Source organism: Sarcophilus harrisii, chromosome 3 (assembly GCF_902635505.1).
Source record: "Sarcophilus harrisii chromosome 3, mSarHar1.11, whole genome shotgun sequence".
NCBI lineage: Eukaryota > Metazoa > Chordata > Mammalia > Dasyuromorphia > Dasyuridae > Sarcophilus > Sarcophilus harrisii.
Window position 1 is genome coordinate 275,944,049 of NC_045428.1, and position 12,626 is coordinate 275,956,674.

General features: G+C 36.7%; 1 protein-coding gene across 6 annotated transcripts in view; it reads left to right on the forward strand.

The window, feature by feature from the left end:
* ST3GAL6 (ST3 beta-galactoside alpha-2,3-sialyltransferase 6) overlaps positions 1–12,626 on the forward strand; it is a 112,029-nt gene that overhangs the window by 93,338 nt on the left and 6,065 nt on the right. For 5 of the 6 annotated variants that reach the window (XM_031959549.1, XM_031959551.1, XM_031959545.1 and 2 more), the window contains 3 exons: positions 8,098–8,193; positions 10,899–11,085; positions 11,198–11,335. In XM_031959549.1, coding sequence (XP_031815409.1) covers positions 8,098–8,193; positions 10,899–11,085; positions 11,198–11,335 — 421 coding nt within the window. The remainder of the gene's footprint in view (positions 1–8,097; positions 8,194–10,898; positions 11,086–11,197; positions 11,336–12,626) is intronic. The other variant, XM_031959550.1, reaches the window with a different exon arrangement.

Below are 12,626 nucleotides of genomic sequence, written 5' to 3' on the forward strand. Positions count from 1 at the left end.
CAGTAAACTTTTATATAGGGCCTGCTGTGTGCAAGGCAGTGGGGAAATAGATAGAAATTCATATTTTCACCTTTGAGATGGGAATCTGGGAAAACAGCACATTGAGAATGTGGTACCTGATGTAGACCTTGACAAAAAGAGGATTTTTATCAAACAAAAATGAGGATAGGATTGTATTTCAGCAGAGAATCAGGACAAAATGTTGCAAGTCATTAGTTCTGTTTGAAGTGTATAGGATGAAAAGAAATGATATGAAATAAATTTGAAAAATAGTCTGGAACTGGATTAAGTAAGGTCTTAATTTTCAGGCTAGTGAGTTTGGTTTTATTCTAAAAGTGATATGGAAGCCCTGAATTTTTTTTTTTAAATTAATAAAACAACTACAATACATTAAGGACCGGATTTGGTTGCTTTGTAAAAGAACTGGGGAGGGGAGAGACTATCAGTTAAGGAGATCCAGTAGGAAATTATTGTTATTATCTGAATAAGAGGTAATGAAAGCACAAAATAGTTGAATGCTAGTATGAGGAGAAAGGATTTGGACATGAGAGATACTGTGGGCAGCTACATAATTTAGTGGATTGACTGTCAGGCTTAGAATCAGAAAGACCTGTATTTAAATCTAATAGTCTCAGACATTTATTAGCTATGTGATGCTGGGAAAGTTACTTAATTTTCTTTTTGCCTCAGTTTCCTCATATGTCAAGTGATGAAAACTTTAGTTCACTTTAGCTGTTGTGAGGATCAAATGAGATACTAATTGTAAAGCCATGGGCACAGTACCTGGTACATAGCGCTTATATGTTAGCTGCTGCTGCTATGGTTGCTACTGCTTTTATGAAAGTTGAAATCAGTAGAAACTGGATGTGACAGGTAACGGATTGAGGTTTAAAGTCTACTGGGTAGTGATACAATTTACGGAAGTATGATTTTAAAATAATATTATAAATACTAAAATAATGGCTGACAATGCTAGTCATATGAGAGAAAGTGTTTCCTCATTTGAGATTTCCTTACACCAATCAAATCACAGGTCCTGTTGTCCTGTCCAGCTGAAAACATTGGTTTTTCTAACCTTTTACAGAAATGTTTTATGCTCAACCTGTCCTCACCTACTTTGAATAATCTCTTGAAGTTTAAATATCTTGTTCACATTATTCTCTTATTGAGTCATTTAGAGTTACAGTGCCTTAGATTTAAAAAAATCTTTTTCTTGTGGTCTTCTAGAATAGGTATCTAGGTATCTTTGATTTTCCTCAAACATCTCCACTTTTTATAATAGTTATTTGGGCCATTCTTAGGTATTCCCTGTTCTTCCTTTTGTCTTTGGCAGTTTGTCTGAATCCATCCTTTATTGAACTGATTTTGTTTTTAGTAGGGACCATTACTCATTTCTGCAGTTATAGCCTATGGGGAAATTAGAGGACATAAAACAACATCTGGTGCAGCTTTGTCCAATATTCTGTGGGCAACTCATAGTTGGCACTTGTAGATTCCCAAATACGAACTTGCAAATACCTATACCTGACCACAATGCTCTACACAGAAAGATACACGTCCCCTTTGCTATTTGCTTCCCCCTTTCTCTTTTTCATGCTCTAACTCAAAGAGCAAATTCTTCTTTTTTAAGATTTAAAGTTTTCTTTAAGATTTAAACTTTCTTGTGAACAGACTACAAAGATACTGAGAGTATATTTTTTTATCTCATGCATTATTTGTTACATTTTCTTTTGAAATCCCAAAGTCCCTCTAGTCCTAATAAAAAACTATGACCCAAATGTTCCTAAATGTTCCCATATTTTATTTATTCATTTCAATACACTAGATCTGCCTTTTTCTCACCTTGTCCAAGATATTCCACTCCTCCCCCCCCCAACCCTCTACCCCTGTTCTTTTCTTTTCCTTTTTCTCATTCATTCCAATTATAGTTCTGGAAGTTCTGGAATCTTGCCACATCCCTTACCATGCAAGGCCAGGAAGGTAATGGAAGCTATGTCCTCACTTTCCCTTTTCACCACCAAATAGGGTATCAGTAGTTCTTGCCCAAGCCAGCTTCATTTTGGCCCTGCTGTCCAGCCTAAATAACTTTAAGAGCAATGCTTTTATCATCATCATCATCATCATTATTTCAACACTAATATTCACTTAAAAACATCTTTTTATTTATTCATTTATCTATCCATTTATTTATTTTTGCTGAGACAATTGGGGTTAAGTGACTGGCCCAGGGTCGTACAGCTAAGAAGTGCTAAGTATCTGAGGTCAAATTTGAACTCAGGTTCTCCTGACTTCAAGGCTGGCATTCTATCCACTGTGCCATTTAGCTGCCCCTAAAATATTTAATGCACCAATTATAAAGAGGATTCTTTTTTGCTTACAAATACCTAGATTTGAAAGATTGATATTTATGATGCAACTTTGAAAATCTAACTCAATTGTATAACTGTAAAATTTATAAATTAAAGCAAGCAAGATAGTTCTTACTCTAAGGAACTTACATTATATTGCTTTGCTATAAATATGCTTCACTTTGTCAAAAAAAAGGTGAGAGAAGAAGTTGCTCAAGAGCAAATAGCTTCTTTTTTTCCCCCCTATAGAACATGGGGAAAGGTTTTCAACTTAGAGTGAGAAGCCTTGGGAGTTTTAAAGAGAATTGAGAAGGTCTGGGAGAGCCTCAGTAGGGAATGGGATAGTGAGTCGGTAATGGAGGTGCACTAGGACTGTCTCGCCATGATGAGGGCCCAGTCGAGGCTATATAACAGAAGGGGACCTAGTCAGAATGGTTGGGTGATTTTCTCCACCTTTGTTCAGCAGCACATGTGTAAGTGCAAGGGTAATGAATGGTGCTGTCACTCTGTTAGACTTGTCTGTTGAGACCCAGAGGTCAGATAGAGAAGCAATTACCGGAAAGATGCAGAGACAGAGTTAGACCAGATGACCTCAGATCCTCCTCCCAATACTGATTCTGACAATGTAATAAAGTTGCCCATTCCTTTCTGAAATCGTTCTAAGTAAGAAAAGATTCTTGTAGGATTCCCACCACTCATTACCCTAGCACCTAAACGTGTGTTGCAGCTTTGACACTATCCACTGATCTCTCCCCTATACTCTGTTCTCTTTAGGTTTTCAAGAAATTAGTCTCTCTTCCTGCTTTTGGGGTTTTTTTTCCCCCTTTTTACTTGCTCCTTTATTGGGATGGCCTCTAGATCATGCACTCTAACCATAGGTATCCCTCAGGGTTCTGAATTGGACCCTTGATGGTTAATCAATTTATATGGGTTTAATTAACCATCTCTATGGCCATGATTTTCAAATCTATCTTTCCTAGTCCATATGCTTTGCTGATCTGGTCTCTCACATCTCCAACTACCCCTTAAAAATTTCAATCTGGATTAAAGTATTTATCTTAAATGCAATGTGCCCAAAACAGAACATATTGTCTGTTCCTTTAAACCACCCCGCTCTTGCCCTCTCTATTCCTGCAGTAGACAACACCATCCTCCCAATCCCTCAGGCTCGTAACCTAGTAGTTATCTTTGACTCCTCGCCATCTCCTCCCACATCTAAGTTGTTGTCAAAACCTGTTGATTTCTCTTTCTTTTTTTAAAAAAATTATTTTTAACATACATTGCTTTATGAATCATGTTGGGAGAGAAAAATCAAAACAAAAGGGAAAACCATGGGAGAGATTAAAACAAAACAAAACAAAAAAACAGAAAAAAGAAGTGATTACAACATGGGTTGATTTACATTCAGTCTCCTTATATCTTTTTCTGAATGCAGATGGCATTTTCTTCCAAAGTCTATTTAGATTGTTTTGTGGATCATTGTACCACTGAGAAGAACAAAGTCTTTCATAGTTGATCATCACACATTTTTGCTGTTACTGTGCATGTTCTGCTTGTTTCACTGAATGTCACTTTGTGCAAGTCTTTCCAGGTCTATTTATAATAAGCTTGTTCATTATTTTTCTTTTTTAGAACAATAATATTCCATTACCTCCATGCACCACAACTTGTTTAGCTGTTCCCCAACTGATAGGCATCCACTCCTTTTCCAGTGCTTTGCCATCATAAAAAGAGCTGCTGTAAACATTTTTGCACATGTGGGTCCTTTTCCCTTTATGATTTTCTTGGGATACAGATCCAATAATGGCACTGCTGGATCAAAGGATATATAGAGTTTGATAGCTCTTTGGGCACAGTTCCAGATTGCTCTCCAGAATGTCTGGGTCATTTTACAACTCCATAAAGAGTGCATTAGTGTCCCAGTTTTCCCTCATCCCCTCCAACAGTTAGCATCTTTTTTGGTGATCTTAGCCCATCTGAGAGGTGGTAGGTAAGCCTGTTGATTTCAACATATCTTGAATACACCCCCTTCTCTCCTCTGACACTGTCCCTACTCTAGTGCAGGCCCACATCACTTCAGGCCTCGATTACTGCAGTCACCTGCTGGTCAGTCTGGCTCCCTCAAGTCTCTTCCCTCTCCAATCCATCCTCTATTTTAATTATTAAAGTGATTTCTCCTAAAATGCAGTTTTAGTCGTTATCACCCAGCCACTTGATAAACGTTAGTGGCGTCATATTGTCTTCCTAATCTGATACAAAATCCTGTTTGGCATTTGGTGTCCTTCCTAACCTAGCCTCCTTCTTTCTACCTTTTCAGCCATCTTGTATTTTCCTCCCCATCACATTCTCTTCCATCTAGTGGTAACTCTTGGCTCTTCCATGAACAAGATGTTCCATCTGGTCTCAGGGCATTCTCTCTGGCCATCTCCTGTGCCTGTGGAATGCTCTCCCCTTCTCTGCTCTGAATTCTAACCTCCCCATCCTTTAAATCCCAACCAAAATCCCCCTTTCTATAGAAAGCCTTCCCTAAACCTTCTTAATTTCAGTGCTTTCCCTCTTTAATTATTTCCTATTTATCTTGTGATTGCTTGCTTTGTATAGATTTATTTTCATGTTGTCTCTCCTGTTAGATTGTAAACTCTTTGAGGGCAGGGACTGTCTTTTGCTTATTATTATTTCTAGTGCTTAGCCAAGTGCCTCTTTAGTAGGTATTTAATAAATGTTTATTGACTTGAATTGAGTTCTCCTTGCCTTTAGTCTCTCCCTATTTTAATCTATCCAACCATTTTCCTGAAGCCCAAGTCTCCTCTATAACCCTTCCTCCTCAAATTTAAAGGGATTAAATATAAACTCCTCTATTTGACATTTACAATTGTTAGCAACCAGATTCCATCCCATCCTTCCAGCCTTAGTGCATATCTTTTCCTTCCAGCATCTTACTGCCCTGCCAAATCAGCCATCAGGCTGCAGTTCCTACATTACATTCTTCTTAGCCCCTTATCTTACACAAGTTCTCTCTGATTCCTGGAATGTGAGTCATCCTCACTTTCTGCTTTGGGGATTTTTGCTATTACTGTTCCATTCAGTGGGGACTAATTGCCTTCTGCTTCATGCTTTCCTTTATCACAGTAATCAGATACCTTTTTCTGCAGCCCAGAGTTATCTTGTATCTAATGCTATGTATCTTATGTTCATGTTGTATCACCTAACAGAAAGTAAGGTCCCTGTGGGCAAGAACTCTCACTTTTTTTGCGTGTATTTCTGGTGTTTTTAGCATAACACCTGGTCCATAATGGTTTGCTTGGAGAAGTTACATAGTATAGCTGTCCTTGAACCAGGAAGATGTGGATCTCATGTTGCCTCTGTCATATACTGGCTACATGACCTTGAAAATAAGTTGTTTGAAATCTCAAAGCCCACCTGATACATCTCCATGAATAAATTTCAGAGGAGGAACTAGCTTATGTTGGTAGAAACAATTTTTATCACCTGGGAGATTAAAAAAAAATTGCTTATTCCCCCTCTCCCCCAATCACATTATAAAATAAATGCTTATTTGATTAATTTCTAGAAGAAGTACTATTCTTCTCCTAATAAGTAACAGAGGCAGGAATTCAAGACTCAAGACTTCTACATCAAAGTCCTGTTCATTCCATTTGAGTGTATAGCAAATAACAGTTAAATATAAGAGTCTAGAGTATAGGCATTTTTGAAACTAAACTTTTTTTTTTTAATATCTGAGAGGTTAAGGATTTATGATATTCATCAAATTTCTTTTTTTCTCCCCAGACTTTTTAAGTTGTTATGATTCTATGTGACTGAACCCATATGGGGTTTTCTTGGCAAAGGTAGAGGAATGATTTGCCATTTCCTTCTCCAGCTCATTTTATAGATGAGGAAACTGAGGGAAACAGGTTTTGTTCCTGGTGACACAGCTAGTAAGTGTCTGAAGGCAGATCTGAACTCAGGAACTCAAGCCACTGTCAAAGTGTTTACAACTGTTTGCCTTTTCCTGCAAAATAAAGCTGTTTATTTTGGTTTTGTAGCTTCTGCAAGTTAGGCCAGATTTAGAAACTGATCGTTATTTTAAAGGTCATTTGAAAGATTTATTATATTTGTGAGATTATATACATACATATAGATGTATATAATCCAACAAGTATAATTATATATAGACACATACACATAGGTGTGTGTGTGTGTGTGTGTGTGTGTGTGTGTGTGTGTGTGTAAAACACCTCCAAGTCTTTTGGGTGTTGGGAATAGAAACAAAAAATTTCTGAATCTAACTTTGCAAAAGAAAATTCTTTCTGTGGACTATTTTCATTGTCAGAAGTATATATAGATATTCAAAACCTTAAATAATGTCCTGTTTCAAGAAAAAATAGCATAGTTGAATGGAATGAGTGATGGAACTAAAGTCAAAGGACTTGTCATGAATGTTTCCTGTCTTTGATTCTTCTCCCTCCCCTCCCCTCCCCTCTCCTCTTCTCTTCTCTTTTACCTGTTTCCTTCTCTTCTGTCTCATTTCCCCTCTTCTCCTTTCCCTTTTCTCCTCTTCCCTCTTTTTTCCCCCCTACCCTTTCCTCTTCTCTCCTTTTCTCTTCCCCCATCTCTGTGTAAGCTTGTCACTTAACCCTTCTGAGGCATGATTTCCTTATTTGTAAATTAAGAGAGGTCAACTAGAATTCTAAAATTTCTATAGCCTTCACATCTGGGCTTCTAATCCTGGTTCTTTGCTTCACAATAAATGTCTGTAATTGACGAGCAAACGTAATTCACAGAAACATCTGTATCACACACACATATATGCATATTTTATTAGTTTCTTTCAAACCTTAGGTCACAAATTTGTGACTAGTCTTTCCCACTGAGAGCCAAGTCCAGTAATTCCTCTGTAATGACAGCAGCTGACCTTTGCTTGATTCCAGAGCCCAGTGCTATGAGCCTCCTCCTTGTGAGAGAGATAATGTAATTCCAACTTTCTGATGACTTCCTAGGTGATGAATGAAAGTATAGTTGATGAATTGACTCTAAGTGATACTCAGGAGTATCACATAGCCACTATTTTTACTTCTGTAAAAGATTCCATTTAGTATCATGGAAACTAACCTAGATTGAGGGCAAGTGGGATAGAGTGCTAGCCCTGGAATCAGGGAGACCCATCTTCCTGGCTTCAAATCTTAGATACTTCTTATCAGTGAGACCCTGGGCACGTCACTTAACTCTATTTGTCTCAGTTTTCTCATCTGCAAAATGAACTGGAGAAAAAAATGGTAACCCACTCCAATCTCTGCCAAGAAAACACCAAATGGGGTCACCAAGAGTTGGACATGACTGAACAACAAACCTAGATTGAGTAATGCTAAGAGCCAATATTTATGCAGCTAGATCCGCATCTCATCTTAGACCTATATTCATCATAAGGCCATGAAATGCTCTGAATAATGGGTAGTGTGTATGTATATGGATGTGTGGATGTAGATGTGTTTTATTCACATAGTTTCTAAAACAAATACGTCTTTGTCTTCTCCATCAACATAGAATATATTTGTTCTTTGGGTAACCACCTCCTGCTAACATCTTTCCTGGGGCATGTCCCAGACGACATCAGTTTCCTATTTCTAAATGTATTATTATTGAAAATTTGTTGTTTTTTTTTTTAAATGAATAATTCCTTGCATAGGCTATGCATAATTCAATAAAGGAATCTTTAGGTAGCTAATCTGTTGCTTTCTATTATATCTAGATTGCCCTGTAAAAAATGTATTGTTGTTGGTAATGGTGCAGTTTTAAAGAATAAGACACTGGGAGAAAAAATCGACTCCTATGATGTAATAATAAGGTAAATACTTTTTTTTCCTGTTCTGTTTCATAACTGCTTAAGAAAAAGTACAGTTCATCACTTGCATATTCCCATAAAGTGATCTTTACATTTTAAATACTAACCGGTTCCCATTCATTGTTCCCCCAAAAATGTGCTGTAATTCTTAGTTTTGGTAATTTCTAAAATGTAAGTTATCTTCCACCTTCACTAAATTATTCTTATTTGTTATTCATTTTTGTACAGTAAAACTCTTTCCATGGGTATAACAAATCATGTGGAAAAGAAATTTTAAATAACATGATTCAATAGCCCCATTCCCATGTAGGTGTTAAAGTATTTAATTTAGACTTTTTTTTTTTTTGCAATATTTATATTTCTTTATCTTTAAAATGTCAGGTTTCATTAGGAATATTCATTTGGCAAAATGCTATAATGTATAATTTGAGGATTGATGAAATAGCAGGATTTTTTTTTTTAATTGTTGTTGCTGGTGTTGCTTGAAGCAAACTGCTTTTTGGCTATTAGGTGTTTCAGATTTTTAGGCTATGTAAAGTTTTTCAGCAACAAGGATAGAAAAAGATCCTCATAAAATCATAGTCAAATTAATTGGAAATACTAATTTACTAAGCATTTGAGTCAATTAAGGTTTATTCTATCTAAATACATTTCATAAGTAAGTTCTTCCCAATTAAACACATTCAATTTACATATGATGTTGGAAGCATTGGCTAAAATAACTGGGTCAGAGTTTCCAAGATTTAAGGGTTTCCAAATGTAAATTTAGTGACTCCAGATTTATCAAAATTTAGTACCTAAGTGAAACAATACACCTGTTGCATTGAACTAGTGTTTGGCTCCTTTTGAATTTGTTTTCAGAGGTTGTGAGTCAGGTCTTTCTGACTCCACATCCAATATTATATCCACTGTCCCACCTAAGCTGGTTTTCCCCTCCCCATCAAAAAAAAAAAGTGTGTGTGGGGGACTCCTATATATAGAATAAATTAGAATTAACTAACAAAGGGACTGGTTTATGATGTGCTATGGTCATAGACAGTTGTTTCACATCCTCTGAAAACAAATCCAAAAGGAATCAAACACTCGTTCAATCCATGCAGCCACATAGATTATGTATTCTTGTAGGGTATGTATGAGTGTTTTAAGATGGAAAGGGAAGTATGGTAGACCATGGGATGGTTGATAAGGGCTCTATTAGTAAGTCATTTCCCCATTCTATAAAATAGGGAGTGGGAAAGAGGAACTGGATGACCTTTTTAAAGCCCTTTCAAGTATAACCTTTTTTTTTGGTTATGATTTTCTACAAATCCTAAAGAAAGAAACCATGGATTATAGAGCTAAAGCCCAGGAGGACTTCATAGGTGAGCTAGCCCAACACCTTGTTTTATAACATCCATTATAGCACTCCAAGCATTTTCTCTGGTTGTTTCTCCATACGTGGAATGTCCTTCCCCTTCATCTTCTTTCAAGTCCCAACTAAAATCTTAAATTCTACAAGCTTTTCCTGCTCTTCCTTAATTTTAATGTCTTCCTTCTCTATATAGGTTTTTTGTTTCTTTTTTTAAAATTTCAGGGGAGAGAAGGGAAGAAGGAAACAGATAGTAGTGCAGTGGATAGAGTGCCAGACATAATCTGGAAGATCTGAATTCAAATCTAGAAAAGACACATAGTAGCTGTATGATCCCAGGCAAGTCACTTAACCCTGTTTGCCTCAATTTCCTCATCTGTAAAATGAGCTGGGAAAGGAAATGGCAAACTGCCCCAGTATCTTTGCCGAGAAAACCCCAAATGGGGTTACAAAGAGTTGAACATGACTGAAAAAAAGATCAAAAAACAACAAACCTGTTTTTACACAGTTGTTTACCTGTTGTTTCCTCAATTAGACAGGGACTATCTTTTATCTTTCTTTGCATCTTTAACCCTTAGGACACTGCCTGGCACATAGTGGGTGCTTAATCAATGTTTTTTGACTGACTGACCAAGAAAACTGAGTCCTAACCATAGAATTACATAAGTCATAAAGTTGAGATCTGATCTGACCCCACAGCCAGTGTTCTTTTGTCATATCACCTTCCAAGCAAATGAGTTAGTAATCTCTCCTGGCCCTTTAGATCACTCTGCTTTTTAGAGAAATGAAAATATTCAAACCCTACTTGAACATTTCAGATAAAATTTTCTATATTTAGGGTTTGGTCCTCAAGAAGTAGGCTCAGTAACAACTTGAAAATTAAATGTCTGAAACAAAATGTACATCCCAGCCTTATATAAGGAGGTATCAATCATTAGTCACATTCTGCAGGTTAAATTGGCTTTGGGGGTCACAGAGACAATTATTTGCCTGTGGAAAACAATTAAGGGGCTTCCCAGGACATTATTCAAGAAATGAAAGGTTGTTTTTTGCTTCAAAAGTGGGGGGAGATCAAGAACAGTTTGCCTGTAATTTTTTTTTCCCTTCTTTTATTTATTTATTTTTTGCTGAGGCCATTTGGATTAAGTGACTTGCCCAGGGTCACACAGGTAGAAAGTATTAAGTGTCTGAGGCTAAATTTGAACTCAGGTCCTACTGACTTCAGGGCTGGTGCTCTATCCACTGCACCATCTAGCTGTCCTTACCTGTAGTTTTTTAAAGGTTCTGTCACTTTGAAATCACTTCATGTTGTGGTAAAGGTCAAGAATAGGTTCTCAAAGACATTGAATTTCCCCTGCAGAATAAATGATGGGCCTGTTAGAGGACACGAAGAGGATGTTGGGACAAAAACTACTTTCCGGATTTTTTATCCAGAATCTGTTTTCACAAACCCAGAGGACAGTGATCCTGAGTCTGTTGCTATTCTTGCGGTCTTCAAACCTCATGACTTAAAGTGGCTGTGGGAATTGCTAAGTGGCATCACACCAGTAAGTTGGTCTCAAGTTATTATTTTTTTAAAATTATTTTTGAAAACAATTGATTTTTTAAACAATTTTTTTAAAGGCCAGTTTTAATTATTTTGCTATCTCTTTGTTTTAGAAGGTTGATCATTTTTGGAAGAAACCAGCCTTAAATCTAATCTATAAACCTGAAAAAATCAGAATCCTAGATCCTATTATTACAAGAATAGCTGCTTTCAACATGCTTCATTTTCCTACTACTTTTCCCAAAAAGGAGGTATGGGCCTTTTCACTTACTGTTTTAATAATTTCGAAATCAGGATATTTTTTTATTTTTAGGGACAAAAGAAGGCTTTGAGCAAAAGGACCTATAAACTGGAAAAGAGTTGGGTTTATTCTGAGAATAAAAAGTAAGAATGCTCACATGTAGCTTTTTGTATTTTCATGTGTTTTTAATTTTATATGTACAGATATATATGCACAGATATGTATATGTATATAAAAAATATGTGTGCACAGATAAAGTCCCACCCTGATGCTTAATAACTGTGTGGAGACATCTTTCTCTCCCCCCCAGCTGGCATTCTCAAAGGCAGGCTTTGGGCCTGCCCTACAAAATCTGAAGCTTTAATTATAGACTAGGAATGGGCAGTGTGCTTCTTAGCTAAGGAAGAGCTAAGCCAAGACTAGCTGAGCAATGGTGAAGTGTCTGACTAAAGGTTGGCCCTCTGGGGTAACTTCTGGGGAGCTTATGGCACCTTACAAAGGCTGCTTATTCTTGGGAGAGGGATATCTTTTTTATTTTATCTTTTGTCCTAATTGTTATAGATTAAGCTAAATCAGGAGAACAAGGAAAGCCAAAACTTTTAAAGTTGCCCAGAACCATGTTCATGAGTCTTAGATTCATAGATTTAAAAGGGAACATATGTCTGGCCCCGCCCCCTCATTTTGCTGATGGGGAAACTTAAACACAGGTATTAAGGGGCAGAACAACCTGGTAGCCTAGTCAGAGGTATGATTTGAATCCAGGTCTTCTGCAATCAAAATCTGGTGCCCTATCTCTCCCCACCACCACTCTGCCTCTCATATTCTCATAGGCAACTCAATAAGGAGAGCAATGGGCCTGTAATCAAGAAAAATTGAGTTCACATGTTGCCTTGGACATTTATTAGCTCTTTGATTCTGGGCAAGTCACTTAACCCCGTTTGCTTCAGTTTTTTGAACTGTAAAATGGGCGTATTAATAATACCAATATCCTAGGTGGCTGTGAGTATCGAATGGAATATATTTTAAAATATTATTTAAAAAAGATTTCATTCAAAATAATATTTTTAAAGGTTTTGGCATTTAGTAGGTGCTATGTAAACACTATTATTCTTATTGTTTTGAATAGTGCTACATAAAACTGCTTTAGAAATAGTGATCAAAACAATATTAACTCTTTAAAGACTGAGGTGCTACTTTAAAATCTATGTTGTTGACTATGTCTTATCCAGATGCATTTTGTCAGAGTATCAGCAAAATAAACATCCATATGGTTTGCTTTTTTTTGTTGTTGTTCATCTGTA